Source organism: Diospyros lotus, unplaced genomic scaffold, assembly GCF_014633365.1.
Source record: "Diospyros lotus cultivar Yz01 unplaced genomic scaffold, ASM1463336v1 superscaf1, whole genome shotgun sequence".
NCBI lineage: Eukaryota > Viridiplantae > Streptophyta > Magnoliopsida > Ericales > Ebenaceae > Diospyros > Diospyros lotus.
The window spans coordinates 4,359,773-4,375,786 of NW_026267104.1; the positions used below are offsets into that span (position 1 = coordinate 4,359,773).

Consider the following 16,014-nt stretch of genomic DNA (forward strand, 5'->3'; position numbering starts at 1 on the left):
AAATTGCTGCTTTGCTTAGTTTCTTCCTCTTCACGCAATGCACTTCAAAAACCGAATCTCGTCTTAAGGACTGCCCTTTTCTTCTAATTATTATTCTGTAATTCTGCCCTAATATCACTTCCCAAGAATTATCAAAGCATCTGAAGCCAAACTCAGAGACAAAAGATAAAGGAAGCATTAGCAAACACCACACCTGAAAGCTGCAGCTAAGAGTAGAGTCCTCTACCCACAATTCCAACTACAAACCATTGCAATCTGAGTGAAGATTCAATGGCAGCCAACGCCACAAACCACCCCGCAACAGAGAGACCAGATGACAAGAAGGTGGTCATCCCCGGACTTCCCTCACTCAAAAGCCATTCAATCGCTTTGCTTCGGGTCAGCCTTAAGTGCGGCTAAACAAGTTAAGCAACCTATATAGCTTACATTGTTAATCTCATCAAGGCCTCCCAGGGGGGACCAAAGATCATGTCTTTGCAGCTAGAGCATGCGTGAATCATGCCAGTGCAGGCAGGACCTTGGCTTAATTCCCACTCCTACTAGAAGAACCAAACACAACAAAGCTAGCTATAAATTTGGCACCTTGAAATGAAGAATAATAGATTCCTAGATCAACCTCTGGAACGTGTAAGCAACATATGAGCAAACGCATGTAGCAATTAATAATAATTCACAAGCTCAAACCCAAAGCATCCCTACGGGCAGATCAAAAGATCATCAGACTTATCACACGAATACTTGCACCTTTTATTTATGGGCAAATCGACATTAGTTCATGAAATTATAATTTTGGATAACAAGAAATCCTGCACTCCTAAGTAGATGCATCATGAAAGGAAGGCATCATAAATAGCAAATTGAGGCAAAATTACCGAAATATTCAAACTCACTCCCCCACACAAACAACCATTGTATGAAAGGAGCAACACCTTGAGAACTAGCTTCAATACAAAATGAGAATATGGAATAACTGGGAGAAAACTGGAAAAATGAACAAGCACCAAGTTAAACCAAAAGTACACCTAAAGTGGCATCACATAAATCTTTACCCCACAGTAGAAATCAGAAGCTAGATGAAATTATGTGCAATTTTACAACTCTGGAAAATAAATGGAGAAAAGAACTGAATCCTCCAAACCAGATAACGGAAAATTTTTGTCCCCACGTGGGGATCACTGATCATAATAAGAAAGTAAAATGCTCTGATCCATAGCAAGTAAAAAAGAAACGAAGGAAAAATGCAAATGTAAGTCTGGAAGCAAATAAATACAAGATATCGCAGCTTAACCATCAAGCTCACAGAAAGTAAGAATTTAGCACACATGCATTGATAATATTAACTTAGGAAAGAATGAGCAATACAAATGCATTAGAGTTCAGCAGGTCATAGTGAACAGGAAACAGTACAAATTAAGAAAGTGCACATAAAGGCAGGCTCCAGGGTTAAAAAAAAAAAGAAAAAAAAGGAAGAAAAGAAAAAAAAAAAAAAAAAAAAAAGGCAATAAAATTGGAAACATCCACCACTGACATAATGCAACGAGCAGAAGATGATACAAGCTTGCTGTATCCAAATGCACCTGGATATTTTCCAATATGCACAAAGCGAAGAAATGGAAAAGAAGCAGTTCCTCCATGGACAAACTCCCAGACCATTCCAAGATTTATATTCCTTCAAAGACACTCCAGGACTCAAAACTGGCATCCATCTCCCAACAAAAAATTTAAGGTGGACCCATCCTCAAGGTGAAGGGGAACATGCAAAGAGAACACGAAGCCAATGAGGGACAAGAACTAGACTGAAAGGACAAGAACCTTCTCCTCAAGAAGAGCAATGTGGAGCAGAGAACCATAACAAACAACAGACAGCAGTTGCAGAACTCTCCAAGAGCTTCCAAACAAGCTGCCACATGTTTAAAGAAGAATGGAACTCTTCCACCAGTGAGTGTTGCCAAAGGCAGGGGTGGCCTATGGTGAAATTCTCGCAGATGGCGTGTTGCCGCCCAAAAAACTTTCTTACTTTAATTACGAATAAATATATCCAGTTAGCTATAAAGAACCAACTCATGTATTCCAAAAAGACCATAAATAGCCAAATAGCCTGCCAAAATTTTAACAAAATTAATATCGAAGTGAAAATTAAGAATTGGCATTATTAGTATATAAGATTTGAAAGTAAATAAATAAAGTTAATAAATTACCCGGATAGCAACCATTAATTGCTAAGGAAACATTATTTGGAGAACAAGGGGACTATGCTTCTAAATCTCTACCCAAATGAGATACGTAACCTGATCATGGACCCTGAAAACATTTTGCATAATTACCAAATACACAAAGTCCTCTGTTTGGGCCGGCCCTCTAAACCAATTTTTTACACCAAAAATCTTCCAGACATGCAACTGCCAATTCAAGATATTCATTATGCACCCCGCAGCAACAATGACATGTGCAATGGCCAATTCAGGATAGTAGATATCCAGCAGCAATAATGGCATTCAAAAGCGTAAAACCAGATTCCAACATGTCAAGCAAGCATAAGACTCCAGACCAAGGTATCGAACATTTTAGTGCACAGAATAGTAGGTTATTGGTGTCAAGATCCAAACTTCCAAAATATTGATCAACTACATTGTTCCGCTAGCCCAAACATCATTAAGTGAACACATCTTGCAACAAAAAAGCCTTCAGCATTTGCATCTGCAAGTTGGAGCTCCTCCAGTTCTTCACCTGCAAGACAACATGAATATTGGTCTAGCATTAACTCGGCATTCTCAAGAATTTGCTGAGTTCAGAGAATGTTGCATACCACAAATTTAAGTCATTCACCCAGATCGGAAACCTCCAGAACCCCGGCGGTCATATGGGCCAGCACGGTCACGGTTGTATCGGTCACCTCCCCCACGACCACCAAAATCCCTGTTACGTCCTCCAAATCGATCCCCATTCCTATCAGGACCATAACGCCCTCCACCACCACCACCACCACCACCACCACCTCCACCATACCTATCATCCCTGCCACTGTACCTGCCCCCTCCACCTCCATTGGGGCACTCCCTGGCAAAATGGCCTGGCTTGCCACACTTAAAGCACTCTCCACCCCCAGAACCACGGCCACCTCCATAGTCACGATTACGATCACGATCACGACCACGGTCTCGGTCTCGGTCTCGGGGGCGATCGCTGTCATGGCCCCTGCCAGAACCTTGCTGGGGCTGAGCTCTCTCAACAGTAATAGTTCGCCCATCCAAATCCATTCCATGCATTGATTCAATGGCATCTTCCATTGCTTTCTCCTCATCAAAGGTGACAAATCCAAATCCACGAGAACGTCCAGAGAACTTGTCAACAGCAACCTATGACAAAGACAACATTAGACATACAATATCTCAATGACACTGTATGATAAGAAAGGCAACCCATTCCATTTTCCATGGAGCATGAAGAGAAAAGAGACGAGTAGTTCGTTAAAAAAAATTAAGCATCTGCACTATATATAGTGCAATTTATAAATGATAATTTAGCAACTTTAGTCATCTCATCAATGTACAAACGGGACCAATATGTAATTTAGAGACGGCCTTCTTATAGGTTAAGTCAAGACATTTTTTTTCTATTCTATATGCAAATTACAAAGTGAAGAATACCAGACATGCATGTAACACATTCATAAATTTTCTATTTAGTAGAGATAGATATGCAACTTAGGGATTCTTGGAAAAGGTGTAGACACTGATGTGTGTCCAACATTGCAACATTCTTTAACTCATAAGTCTATATATATGGGCATTTCAAAATACTCTTTTTTTTTTTTTTAATTTTGCAGCATGATGAAACAGTTACACAATATGCTCTTACCAGATCTTAGTTCCTCTTTAAAATTATCCAGGTTTTTTTTAATCACATTTAATATTTTTCTCTATAATTTTATACTCTACCAGAGTCTATGTCCCAAATGTTCCAAAAACATCAAACAATCAAGACAAAATTTCCTATGTGGGTGTATTTGAAACAATATTGGACAGGAGCACACATTTCTAAAATATTTTGTATTCTGCTAAAAAAATAACTGAAAATTCCTAGATGAGGCAACCATATATCTTAATCCTAGCAAGTTTTCCCACATCAAGTCTATCTTATTTAATCATAATAGGTTTCCCCTATTTCCATGTCTATATTATACCAGACATCTTCCACAAATCATCCCCCAAAGAAAAAAAAAAAAAAAACCATTCCCAGAGGGTCCAAAACAGAGAAAGGGGCTGATTGTAGCTTGCCTTGGTACACCTTCAGACCCAATAAACCAGTAGTCTGAACAGAGTTAACCACACATTTTTTCAGCTCATCCAATCCCCTGCCCACTCAATCAACACCCCCTCCCCCAACAAAAAAATAAAAGAGAGAACAATGGAAGCAACTATTAGATAAACTAAATAGAACATCATGAACCATAATGAATGGCAGAACTTTGACAGAAGAAAAGGTCTTACCTTAGCTTCTATAAGATGGCCAAACTTATCAAATGCATCCTTTAGACCTCTATCAGAAGTTGACCATGAAAGGCCCCCAATGAAACAGCGGTACTCCCCTTCTTCTGACATGCTTTCAACTGTCTAAATAAATCAAGCAAGAATAAGTGCCATGAAAAAAATTCTGATCAGATGCATAAGTAGGAAGGAGATGGGAATACTTGTTCAAACCAATTAGTTCATGAAAAAAAATTCTAGAAAGTCTATCCCAGATGTGGAAAAAAAGGGGAATAAAGCTGAAGTACCTCCCACAACCATGGTGAAACCCCCTCCCCACCCCCTTTTGAAATAGGTACAATCATTGTGAAGACTTCTCCAAGCTCAAATCAGAAACAGTTGAAAAAACAAACTCAACTGTGTAAAAATGACGACTCGTAAAGTCTATAAAAGGAAACAAAGTCAATTGTGTTTCTACAGCATCTGAAATCAACCAATGTTTCCCGATAATGAATAATTGAATATACCAGTTCCTGAAGGGTTATTAATAAAGTAGGCTACCTGCGGAGACATTTCTTCAAATTGCATTATCATTTATATAAGCACACCTTTAATTGTGAAAAGTATCCCTTATGCCACCATGACAAAAGCTGTGACTACACTTTAATATTAGGTGCAGTTTTACAATAAAAAGACACAATGGACATTAAAATGGGTATGACGTCAAAAGGGTATCGTGGTTCCAACAAAGTATCATACAATAATAAACACTTTAAAACAGCAGCCACAATCCAAACTTGATCGGTAACATCAACTTCCTATGTTACAAAGTCCAGTTGACAAATGCAGTTTGTCCCCATATTGGCAACATCAACTTCTGCTCTATTTTAAACTGAATTTGCCCCCATATTGGCAGTTTTATAGCTCTAGTAACAAGGGAGCAACCCTACCTCTGCTACAAACCTCACCCTCTTTCTCAAATTTGCACAAGCAGGAAAGAAAGGATGATAAATTGAGGGACCTAAAGAAGATTGTAAGGCATGGAATTAAGAAACAACTACACACAATTGATGGATATTCCGCAACGAAGGGTTACCATTCACCTTTAGTCAATCAATAAAATGGATACATATTAACTAGCTTCTAGACCAGCAAGCATTTCTCAATTTCTCAATTGTTCTTCCACAGGTCAAACTGACATAAAAATCACATCCACGAAATTTTCCGCATCAAATTCTACAATTCCGGACCTTTCATGTATCAAAATCTGTCTCTACAGCATGTATCGTAAAGAGCTGTTATCACCTAAGAATACCCACCCACCATTCAACGCATCGTCCCCCAAATTCATATCCGAAGCCTCAGATCGGCGACAAAAACGCATCAGAACAGAAAAATAAAAAGCCAAACAAGCATCAGATACCCATGGCAAACGTAGATCTAAAGAAACTGACATGTATACTAAAAACAAGAGAGATACATAGAGGAAGAGTAACAATCAATATTCACATAATCACAGTAAAGATGGTACAGAGAAGAGCGTGAATTGATGGTTACCGGCAGACAAGACACTATCGGAGCGACCGACTGAGCGACCTAGCTATAGAGAGAGAGAGAGAGAGAGAGAGAGAAAGTCTTCTAAGTTATTGCGTTCCTTTGAAGAAAAGAACCCTAATCTATAGATACACGGAGCATGTATGTATAAGAAATTGACGTTGCAGATATTTATCGAGGGAGTGTTCAAGTGGGTGCATCTGTAAATTCCATCAATGGTATGGCATGATCTCCGCCGTAGATGGATCAACAAAAGAAAATACCAAAAATTTGGTAATCAATTGCCATTTTTCTCATTTATTTTTTTAAAAATTTATTTTTAATTATCAAATTCAAATCTATGAAAAAGATAAAAAAAATTCTATATTATATATCTTTTAACTTTATATATCATAATAAAATCACTAATCATAAATTAAAAGATAAAAAATTTAATCATTATTATTTTTTTATAACTTAAATTTCTCGTAGAAATATGGGTTAAATGGCTTCCTAAAGTAATTTAATAACAAATAAAATTAAAATCTATTTTGTATAATAAAAAAAATTAATCTAATTCTAAGTAGTAAACGAAATCTAATTTATCCTGAAATGCATAAGGCACAGCAATTGATTAAATATTTAGAAGTGAAACACTATTTCAACACTGATCTTTTAAATATTTTAAAACTCTATTTTGAACTTGTTATTTTTTTTTTTTTTTTGGTGAAATATGAATATTGTTATGAAATTTAGTATACAAAATTTTAGGAAATTTTCATAAATATATAATATTACACTCAATAAGTAATTCTATTTTAAAAATTAATTAATTGACACTAAATTAATTATTTTATTTTAATTAATTAATTAATTAAAAAATTAATTGACAATAAGTATTTAAATTATGTTTTAAAATTAAAAAAATTATTAAATTTTTATATAAAATAATTTATACGTTTAAATCACATTTTGTGAATTTATTTGTAATTTTAAGAAATAATAAAGAACAAAGTATTAGTCAAAAAGACAATAGTAAAACAAAAATAATTTTTTTATATTCATAAAAATTAATATATATATATATAGGCCAACTTTTTTTTTTTTTCTAAAAAACAATTGATTATACTGCCGAGGAGTGGAAAAGAGAAAATAAAAAAAGGATTAATTATGAAAATAATCTAATTTTTTCACAAATTTATAATTTTACTCAATCCTTTAATTTTAACAATTAAATCTAAATTTACTTAATTGAGTTCAATTTTATTTAACTTATGAAATCCATTTAGAAAGAGTGATTCATGTTTGAACTAAGTATCATATAATAATAATATTTATAAAATTTATATATACACATAAATAAAAAATATATATACAAATTATGTGTAACAAGTTATAATTTTTTTTACTTATGTATATATATAAATTTTATAAATATTATTATTATATAACACCCAACATGTTAATAACATAAATACAATTCATTTAAATTGATTTTAGATGTTAGATAAGATTGTACCAAGTTCTGCGAATTTATAGACAAAATTGAAAATATCAAATAAAATTGCCAAATCAGAAAAAGAAATGAATTATTTTCATGATTAGTCTAAAAAGAAATATCAAAAATATTATTTAAACACTTAAATTTAATATTATTTTTTTTATGACATTTTAACAAGAAGACGGTTCTAAAGCTAGAACTCATGATCTTCATGTCACAAAGTAGAACCAATACTAAGACGCACCCCCTCTCTGTACTCATTTCGATGCCAAGCAATCAACACCCAAGAAATAACCTCCAACAATCACAAATGATGCAAGTCCACTGCGAGCCATCCGCGTCCAAATGCCGCGGAGCAAAATGTTCCTATCTGCAGGGTGGATTCCTGTGAGTCTCTCAAACCTCTTTCCAGGCAGCTTCCATTTCAGAAGTCTCCTTTCCATGGATATAAACTACAAGAAAGAATTAAAGAGGAATCTCAACGACGGTAACATATAAACGGGCACAGTTTTGGCCATGAAATAAAGGGAAGCATTTAAGGCTAGAAAGAACGAGATTAGGAAGCAAAGATCTTCCAAAGCTTGCTGGTCAAATCCATATTTTTTTACATTGTATTTTTATTTTATTTTTTTTGTGATTACTTAAATTTTTCGTTATTTCAATTACATCCGCATATCTGTATTTTTTAGTCAATTTAACCTTTGTATTTTAATTTTTTTTTTGTGTAACAACCCAAACTTTTGGTTATTTAGATTACACTTATGTACCAACATTTTTGAATTAATTTAACATATGTACTTTGATGTGTAAAAAAACAAAAAATTAAATTGACTCACCTCACTTTACTTTTTTTTTACATGTCAAAATATAGGTGTTAAATTAACTCAAAAATACAAGTATATGGGTATAATCGAAACAATGAAAAGTTTGGATTGTCACACAAAAAAAAAATCAAAATACAAAAGTTAAATTGACTCGAAAATACAAGTCCATGATGTAATGAAAATAATGAAAAATTTGGATGATCACATGAAAAAGAAAAAAGTGAAAATACAGGAATTAAATTGACTTAAAATTGTAAATACATAATAGAATTGAAATAACGAATAATTTAATTGACTAAAAAAAAAAAAAGAAGTAAAAGTACAAGAAGAATATGGGTTTGGCTAAGCTTGCTCCCACAAGATATCATGGCATGACACTCCCGCTTTATACTAGGCTACAATGCTACCTTAAGGTCCTTAACCAAATAGCGACCACTCCTTTGTGGCACAAATAATAGATTACAATCAACATACTTCCACCAGTCATTGAAGCTCAGACTTCTTTGATGCCATTCAGTGCATTTCTTTTGTTCTTATCTGTCAAATACATTTATCGATTTTCTTTAGGCCATCTAAATATCAGTTATGCGATCAAACAAGGTATTGAATGAACCCCCTTTTGCATGAGACTTCTCATTAACGCTATAGTGTCCAATATTTTGTCGTATGATAAATCTGTGGCATCAAAGAATTCTGAGTTTTTGCCTCTGATAATTAGGGTCTAGACACCAACTTGCAATACAATTTAAGAACAAGAGTTTTCCTGCAAATACCAATAACAAGAGCGCACTGAAACTGAACAAAAGCAATCAAATGTATAAAGAAAGATGGTCTAAACTACCAGCAAAATTTTATGACACTTGACCAAATGTTAAATAGAATTTAAATTTCTGTAGCCTTCCATATTATTTATTTTCTTACTTTTTTGGTCATGGGCAACAACCTTTGATGCGATGGTTATATGTGATTTCTTTCTCCATGGTTCTGCATTTGAACTTTAATTCCACTTAAAATGCGGCCAAATTCAGTCAAAAGAAGTATAGAATGGGTTAACATGATTATCCTTCAGATTTTGGTTAACTTTTCCAACTTCAGCTTCAGAGGGGAAAGCAACCAGTAACTAGAACTGAATACAATTTATCATAGAATTCCTAGGCATTGGAGGGACAATAAAACACTACTGTGCAATGTGCATCAATACGGTATGCAGCAACAAACCATTGCTGACCCAAAATGAACCAGACATCATTCAAACAAAAAGAAAGTCAGGAAGGGAAATCCATGCAAAAACATAAGATTTGGCATTCCAAGTGAAAATAAGTAATGCGTGTTTTATAAATCAAGCAACATACCTTGGGCAGCACGATACATTGTGATCGACTTTTTGCAGTGTCAAAACCATGAGATGCAGCAGCAGCAATTGAACCAGAAAAACCAGCTGCAAGACTAACAGCAAGAGGGGACAGAGGACCAATTTCTTCATCAGACCTGAACAAAAATAATCGCATTTCTATGAAGCGACAGCAGTCAGAGAAGGTTAGACAGCTTAACTATTCAGCTGCGTACTATTTACTAAACATGTTAAGCCAAGTATCAGAAAGAAGAAAGGAAAAAGGAAAGCCTAGTTACACACATGAGTTCATAAAGCTACAGAAATAGGTAGATTTTTAGGCAAGAACACTCTTTTGTCTACTGGCTGGTGCTCTAGCATCACAAGGATACTTGAGGAGGCACTTGGGCAGAACACGAAATAGAAATATCAAGTTTTTATTTAGTGTTTATGGACAATGGTTTTTGCAAGGAAAGGACAGTCAAAATCAAACTTCATTTCATTCAAATAAAGGATGACAAGGTCATCTAGGAACACTTAAGTAATAAAAGGATGGAGATGTGATTGGGAAAATGTTAAGATAGTCAAAGAATATAGAATAACAACAGCAACAATCCAAAGCCTTAATCTCACTAGGTGTTGTCAGAAACATGGTTCTAGCTTCCCAACCATCTGTATCCATGGCCTTATCTTTCGTAAAGCCATTAGACCCCATATCATAATTAAGGGGTCCCCCTCCCCAAGTTTTCTTTGGTCTTCTCTACTTCTGCTACAAATGTTTTCCATTCTATCAACTCTCTTCACAGGTGCTCTATTAGTCTTCTTCTCACATGTCCAAACTATCATGAAATTTTATTTACAGCAATCCTCGATGAAGCGGAATATATTTGAGCTCCAATATTTACCCCCTTATGGGTGACATCAGAAAACCAAGGATGCGAAAATGGTGAAATTCCATATTTTCACATCAAGATCGTTTTCCCCCTTTACCAATCAAAACCAAGGATCTAAAATGCAGACAATAATTCCTTAGGGCAATTAAGATCTTGCTAAACCAGTTAATGCCAAAGCACAGTCACGCAATAAAATCTCATCACAAGATATCTGAGGGATGGATATTAAAACCTGGGAGGAGGATTCATATCAACTGCCTTCCATTCAAGCATTGCTTGATGTAAAAACTGCCAGCTTGAGAAGAACACACCACCAAAAATGGAATCTCGAACTACACCTGATCGTAGGCCTCTCCATAAAGCACCCCATCCTTCCAAAGAAATTATGTCTAATGGCCTTCTAACATCACAGACAGATGGTGCCCTGCCAGATCCAGACATCATCCATGGGTACTCTTTTAATGCACCAGTCATATTTGGATGTTTTCCTGTCAGGGTGGACAAAAGGCCAACATAATGGTCCAACGTTCTCATATCTGGCGAGTATCCAGGCAGTAATCTTGCCATTAAAGGAGCAAGAGCTGTCTTGTCAATAACAGCAGCGGAACTTCGAATGCGAGAAGCAGAAGTCACCTGTGCTCGAAGTTTAATGAGCTCAAATGGAGAGCTGATGAGTGATTCCACAGCACCAGATGCAATTCCCGCCATAAAGGCTTCAGAAACGTATACATAATTGTCTTCTCGACCATCTGCCAGGAAAGCATGCATAGCAATGGATAAGATTTGTACTGTAAAAATAATAATCTAAAATATAAATTTACTTCTCACTCTAATAGCTTGAGCTGTTAAATAGGTCGGAGGTTAACATTTAACAATATAATATAGCATCACAGCTAGCAGAGGTGTCGTGTGTTCAAATCTCACTTCCAATCCAATATGTAAATAATTGCACATATTTGATTCAATTGCACAATGAAATCTGGCCACAAGTGGGGGGCTTGTTGAAAGTAAATATAATAATATAAAACATAAACTTACCCCGCCCAATAGCTTATTAAAGTGTTAATGAGTTGGTGGTTAACAATTTAACAGAAATGTTTCACACAACTACTTGAGAGACACATCCAAAAGATGCAAATGTGTGCGTGGACATGATGTGAATATTATCATTTAGAAATGTACGTGAAAGTAAATGAAATTTAAGAAAAATGGAATTTTTGTCACACATGCATGTGAGCACCTTGAAAATGTCTTTTACTATCAAATCCAAGATTATTTCTCTTCAAATTTGTTCAAATTAGAAAATTCAAGGGTCCCATTTGATTACAAATTTGAATAAGCATCCCACACCCTTCCTCCCTGTCTCTTCAAGCAATAATAAAAGAGTTCATATAAAAAAATTTGAGCAAACAAGTGTTTTTCCAAATATTTTTTAAGTAAAAGCTTACTGACAACTACTATTTGAACAGTATTATGTCCTGTGAGCATATTTATGAAAAAAGGAAAGAGAAGAGTCCCACTTAATATACTATTCCCAATGTACTGAAACATTTTTCTTTAAGGAAGGTGATGTGAACTAAACAGAATATGTAAAAATTTCTATTTGTTGATTCCACCAGAAATATAAGGAATGTTTGACTGGAATCATTCCTTAATTTAAGAAATTGATTGGCCAAATCATCCCTAGTTTAGAGACCGATTTCAAGGAGTAATTACCAGCCAATCTTTTTGAAAACTTTCCTATTTTCTGTACAGACAGTCAAACTTTCCTATTTTTCTGTACAGCCTATCTTTCCTAGTTTAGCACAAATGTAATCTTTAGGGTGTAAATTTCTAACCCTATAAATGGGGCTGTACCCACACATCAAAAGATAATACATAGTTTTATTTCTCCTATTCCTCGCACTATTGAATAGCACCAAAAGCACTGCAATTACAGCAATCAGTCTGTCTTTCAAAATTTGAGATGAGCCCTAGGAAATTTTGATGGCTGCCAGTCGTAAGGTTGGTCCATTTTGAAATATAAAAACAGTTCACTCTACAAACACTAGTAACTAGAAAAGCTGCAAGGAACTGAACCTCTTCATATGCCACAGTAGTGCTTCTGTAAACCCCAGGAAAATGCCACATGGATATACTGGATAGATTAGAAAGTTTAAGAGTTTGATCCACTGAGCGTTAAATTGATTTGGTCAAGTCATCCAAGTCCACTCTTTAATTTTTCAAATATATTTATTAAGACACCATAATCTTTAAAAGACACTAACAACATACTGTAAGGATTAAAAATTACTTCTGAAAAAAATTTAAACAAAAAGCAAATCTCATTTCCAGTTTTAAAATTCTCTCTCCTTAGTTCATTTGACCATCCTTTCACTTGTTTTTCCCCTTTACTCATCAAAACAAACTGATAAATAACAGCATAAAAAATCTAGTTGCAGACAAATAAGAATATACCTTTGTAGAAAGCTGTCAATATTTCATAAGTTCCAAAGCGGGCCCCCACACCAAAAATCCTCCCCAACATCAACCAACCAAGACCACTATATATACCTAAAATGTTCATTCAAGTGCATATCAAGTTAACTGGGATTAAAATAACAAAATAATAACAGCCTAAGCTCATAAGTACAATTATGTAACTGTCCTGGAAAAAAAATTGAACAAGAGGTGTTATGTAATGTAGGATCTTACAAATACACCAACTGCATGAATTTTTACAATTTTGCAAACATCAAAACTGTATAACTCCTCAAAAGCTTAAATTATGTGCTTTCCTTTTCTCAATTTTGCGTACTTCACCAATTTGTTTGAGTGTACAAAAAAGAATAAACGTCATAATCAAGATTGTGCAGATGCAACTCAAAATTATACTTTAACCATGTGAACTTTTCGTATTGTTTATGTATCCAAATATTTATTTGCATTTACTAGTTGATCCAACAAATATAGCCAATTCAAGAAGCAAATGTGACTTTTTTAGCAAATATTATAAGACTGATCCATTGGCTACCTAGTCATACTCAATGTACTTCATTTTTCACCTAGAAGACCTAAAAGCATTGCCAGCTATTAAGAATAACATCCATTTTTCTTGTCCATATATAATAGACATTTTCACTTAGATTTGGGCCATAACAATGTCTTTTCTTTTGACCCTTTTGGTTACTGAAAAAAATTCATAAATGAACCACAGCCTTTAATACAATCTTTTGATAAATGGTGGTCAGACAAAAATGCCTTGAGCAATTTCAAACTGTTTAAAACTTTGAGAACAAAATATGATAGATAGTGAATATGTTATTTGAAGCCAAAAACCATGAAAATCAAACTTTTGAAGAAACTATTTTGGGTCAAAACTAAATATTTTGAAATCAAAGAAGGAAATGACAGCCTAGATGCAAATTTGTTGCTTTCAAATGCTCCAAAGTCTGAACAAACTGGACAATAAACGGTAATGCACTATATTACCTGATTTATTGCAACAAATGGAAGCTAAAAGGATTGGTCAAAAGGCTGCTGGTATTACCTGAATTTCCTGATAAAGTTTGAACTCGGTTGAGAACCTGAACTGTAGTCAATTGTTTACTGGACCCAGAACCTACCTGCTTTTTGCTCCACGATAAAAGTAAGCATCAATCTCAAAAAAAAAAAAGACTTAAAAGGATTATATGCAAACAAAACACTCCAAAAAAATGACACTCATTCTTCAACTCACACAAGAATAGATAACCAGACAAAGGCCTGACTCAAAATTTCAAACCTGTATAAGGACTTTGATAGTATCAAGGGGATAAGTGAGAGCTGCTCCCAATGCAACTGACCCTGCAGCTGCAATTGCATGGATCCCAAAAGTCTGGTTCTTCAATATTTCATCCATCTGAAGGATTTAGACAAACGTTGCAATTAAGTGCCTTTCTGATTGCATGGTCAGAACTGCTTAAATCTTTACAAGTGAGGTTACAAAATGTCAGGAACGTAAATAAAAACACAGTAAAATGGAGTTCAAATTCTGATATTGGAATATTGGGTGGATTTCCACATTTAATACACTCAATGCAAGGGACAGGTAACTACTTATGTCAAAATGATCGGCAACATCATTAACAATTGAATACAAAGACTGCAGCATGCTACTGGCAAAGGATAAATACACAAACATTTGCATATATACACACGTTTCCACGCACATTTGCGTATACACGTTGTGTGAGCGAGAGCATGGGCTTAGCAATTGAAAGTAAATAAAGGCAAGAAAAAGCAAGGACAGCAGAATACTAACCAGAAATCAGTCGTCCGAGAAACCGTCTCCTTCGAACGTGTAGACAGAGAACCTAGGGTTTGTGTATGAACTTTGGCAACCTGAAGTAGCTCGATTTCTCAAAACTAAGGTCCTGTTCAACATATTGAAAAGCATATTTATCTTCCCGGTGCTACGCTTGTAACCACAGAAAGCATTTTCGATAATTTTATAACTTGCACCGAGCAGTTCCACGGCGATAGAAGCGAAGGAACGAATAAAAGGTTTACCTGCGGCGTCGTTGCCTCCGACAGGCGGCACCTCCGGCTCTCTCTCCCTCTCTCTCTCTCTCGGTCTCCCTCGTCTCGCCCGGTCTCGCCCTGATTCTGTATATCACAAGTGCAGCCGCAACAGAACTGTTCTCCTGGGCCGCCCTAGGCCGAAGGCCCGAAGCTCAGACTGAGCCCTTCTCTATTTTTCAGCCTGGCCCATTAGATTGGGCAGGATTTCAAGTGGGCCAAGACTCGTAGTATTATATATATATAATATATATATATATCTCAACATAATTTATTATTTCCTTAAAATATACAAAAATTTTTATAACTAGATCGTACCCGTGCGATGCACGACAATGCTGATTCGTGATAGTGATTTTGATAAAAAATAAAATAAAATTCTGATGATTATAATTAAATTAAATTAAAAAATCATTAAATAAATAATATTCTATTAAAGATCGATACTAGAACTTTTAAAATCAACAGAGTTAATCCAAATTTTGAAAAACTTATTTGAAGACTACATTTGTAGTTGAATTGGTTGGTTGTCCATTTATATCACAAATTAAAAATTAAACCATACTTTTTTAGATAAAAAAACATCATATAGTCCAATCATAAGTCTTTGGCAATATAATTAAGAATGCATACACATGGCAAAAGATAATCATACATCAAACACAATAAAACTCAAAAATATTGTTAATTGACATTCCCCCTCATATTTAATATTTTTCTTCCTTAACAATCTTCCTCAACTTGTTACTTAACATTTGGGTTGTTGGGTCACCATCTTCATTTGTCAAAGGATTTGATCCTTTGGTCGGTGTTTTATTCAGGGTATTGATATCATTGTCAGACACTAAGTCCTATATACCATATGAAAATGATTTTGAGTTTAGTATTATGTGATAGTATTGAGTTGCTATGACACACGTCAAGAGGG

General features: G+C 35.0%; 2 protein-coding genes across 3 annotated transcripts; both read right to left on the reverse strand.

Moving 5' to 3' along the window:
• Positions 1-2,466: 2,466 nt before the first annotated feature.
• LOC127792915 (glycine-rich RNA-binding protein RZ1A) lies at positions 2,467-6,155 on the reverse strand. Of its 2 annotated transcripts, none has more exons than XM_052323570.1 (4): positions 6,024-6,155; positions 4,491-4,613; positions 2,807-3,356; positions 2,467-2,727 (listed from the first exon to the last, which is right to left on the reverse strand). In XM_052323570.1, the coding sequence occupies exons 2-3, from the start codon at positions 4,599-4,601 to the stop codon at positions 2,823-2,825; spliced, it is 645 nt and encodes a 214-aa protein (XP_052179530.1). In that variant the 5' UTR covers positions 4,602-4,613; positions 6,024-6,155; the 3' UTR covers positions 2,467-2,727; positions 2,807-2,822. The 2 variants fall into 2 exon arrangements, with proteins under 2 accessions (XP_052179530.1, XP_052179533.1); XM_052323573.1 differs by having other exon boundaries at positions 4,491-4,609; positions 6,024-6,103.
• Positions 6,156-7,574: 1,419 nt separating this feature from the next.
• LOC127792912 (mitochondrial arginine transporter BAC2) lies at positions 7,575-15,103 on the reverse strand (the record flags this gene model as incomplete). The annotated part of the gene is given in 8 exon segments (XM_052323567.1): positions 7,575-7,952; positions 9,677-9,812; positions 10,780-11,296; positions 13,005-13,100; positions 14,077-14,152; positions 14,311-14,427; positions 14,830-14,941; positions 15,078-15,103. Coding segments are annotated over 6 exon segments (1,137 nt in total). The 3' UTR covers positions 7,575-7,757.
• Positions 15,104-16,014: the final 911 nt, after the last annotated feature.